The sequence below is a fragment of the Tupaia chinensis genome, unplaced genomic scaffold, assembly GCF_000334495.1.
Source record: "Tupaia chinensis unplaced genomic scaffold, TupChi_1.0 Scaffold000231_1, whole genome shotgun sequence".
Taxonomy (NCBI): domain Eukaryota; kingdom Metazoa; phylum Chordata; class Mammalia; order Scandentia; family Tupaiidae; genus Tupaia; species Tupaia belangeri.
Window position 1 is genome coordinate 900,580 of NW_006159706.1, and position 1,592 is coordinate 902,171.

Genomic DNA, 1,592 nt, shown 5'->3' on the forward strand with positions numbered 1-1,592 from the left:
GGAAGAAGAGGCGGGCCGCTGCTGGGTGAGCGCCGGGGCGGGGCCTGCAGAGGACCCTGGAGTGACCGAGGGGACTGGGAACCCGACGCTCTGGCTGCCTAGCCGGAGCGGGGCCAGAACAAGCTGGGGGCGGAGCCTGGTCCTGGAGGAGACCAAAGTGGACCTTGATAGGGTGTTAAAGTTCCTATCTATTGGTAGGTTTACCAGAAAATCCTAAAGTGAGGGCTGAATTCTTACACAAGCGGTTAAACCCCGTAGTAGGGGGTTCAAAACCCTTGCCTGGCTGTTTGAAAAAGAAATTAGTATTAGAGCTTAGCAGGGAGGAGGAGGAAAGACTTGTTATGCCCACATAAGGGAGAATCCTGAGTCCAAGGAAAGCCGGGAGCCCTCTGCTATTCTCTCTCTGTGCAGTAACACATGCTTTTTTGTTGCAGAATGACTCTCGTTGGAGCCTTTTGTGCAGGGAGGAGGGGACCTGGTTCCTGGCTGGAATCAGGGACTTCTCCAGTGGCTGTCTACGCCCCCGAGCCTTCTCCCCACTGCAGACCCATGGCCCATGGATCAGCCATGTGACTCGGGGAGCCTACCTGGAGGACCAGCTGGTCTGGGACTGGGGCCTTGAAGGGGGGGAGACTGAGATACAGACTTGTCCCCCACACACAGAGCATGGGGGTGAGCCAGTGGGGGCTTTGGGGCCTAGGGTCCCTGGGTTGCTTAGATCCATAGCAGGAGCTTCAGGGCTCAGATGTGCACACCCCACTGAGGGGCTGCCTCCTCTCCCTAGCCTGCGGCCTACGGCAAAAGGCTGCTCAGATGGAGCACTTGTGGCCTTGGCTGGCAGAGGTGCATGTGGCTGGTGATCATGTCTGCACTGGGATCCTCGTGGCCCCAGGATGGGTCCTGGCAGCCACTCACTGTGTCCTCAGGTGCGTCTCACTCATCTCTAAGGCAAGAAAATGGAGGGGGAAACTGGGAGATAGGCCAAATGGGGATGTTCTCCATTTAGGGCTCTTCCAGTGCGGGAAACTGCTGTGAGGTGTTTTGAAACGAGAGATTTGGAAGGAAGAATAATGGAGGAGTTAGTGGCAGGGGCCTAGAGATCATCCCACTCTCTGCCTGGGCTGGAGAGGACTTTATGAGCAATGAAGAGCAGGGAGTGACACTGGACCTTGTTCTAACAGGTTGGGCTCTACAACGGTGCCTTACATTGAAGTCTATCTGGGCCGGGCGGGGGCCAACCCCCTCCCACAGAGCCACCAGGTGTCCCGGTTGGTCAACAGCATCCGCTTGCCACGGCACCTGGGACATGGGCCCCCCTTGGCTCTCCTGGAGCTGAGCTCCCGTGTAGAACCGTCTCCTTCATCCCTGCCTGTCTGCCTTCACCCAGGGGGTATCCCCCCGGGGGCCAGCTGCTGGGTGCTGGGCTGGAAGGACCCCCAGGACCGAGGTGAGGGCCTGGGTCATGGGAGTGAGTAGCGGCTGGAGGCCAGAACCCTGGAGCAACCCTTTCCATCTCTCTAGTACCCATGGCTGCTGCCGTCTCCATTTTGACACCACGACTCTGTGGCTGGCTCTCTTCAGGGATTCCGCCC

The 1,592-nt window shown here is 58.5% G+C and overlaps 1 protein-coding gene across 3 annotated transcripts in view; it reads left to right on the forward strand.

Moving 5' to 3' along the window:
• PRSS36 (serine protease 36) overlaps positions 1–1,592 on the forward strand; it is an 18,507-nt gene that overhangs the window by 15,439 nt on the left and 1,476 nt on the right. The window contains exons 13-17 of one of the 3 annotated variants that reach the window (XM_014587677.1): positions 9–25; positions 435–672; positions 785–926; positions 1,182–1,447; positions 1,522–1,549. In XM_014587677.1, the coding sequence (XP_014443163.1) occupies positions 9–25; positions 435–672; positions 785–926; positions 1,182–1,447; positions 1,522–1,549 (691 nt within the window). Of the gene's footprint in view, positions 1–8; positions 26–373; positions 673–784; positions 927–1,181; positions 1,448–1,521; positions 1,550–1,592 lie in introns of all 3 variants that reach the window. The other 2 variants (XM_014587676.1, XM_014587678.2) reach the window with 2 other exon arrangements.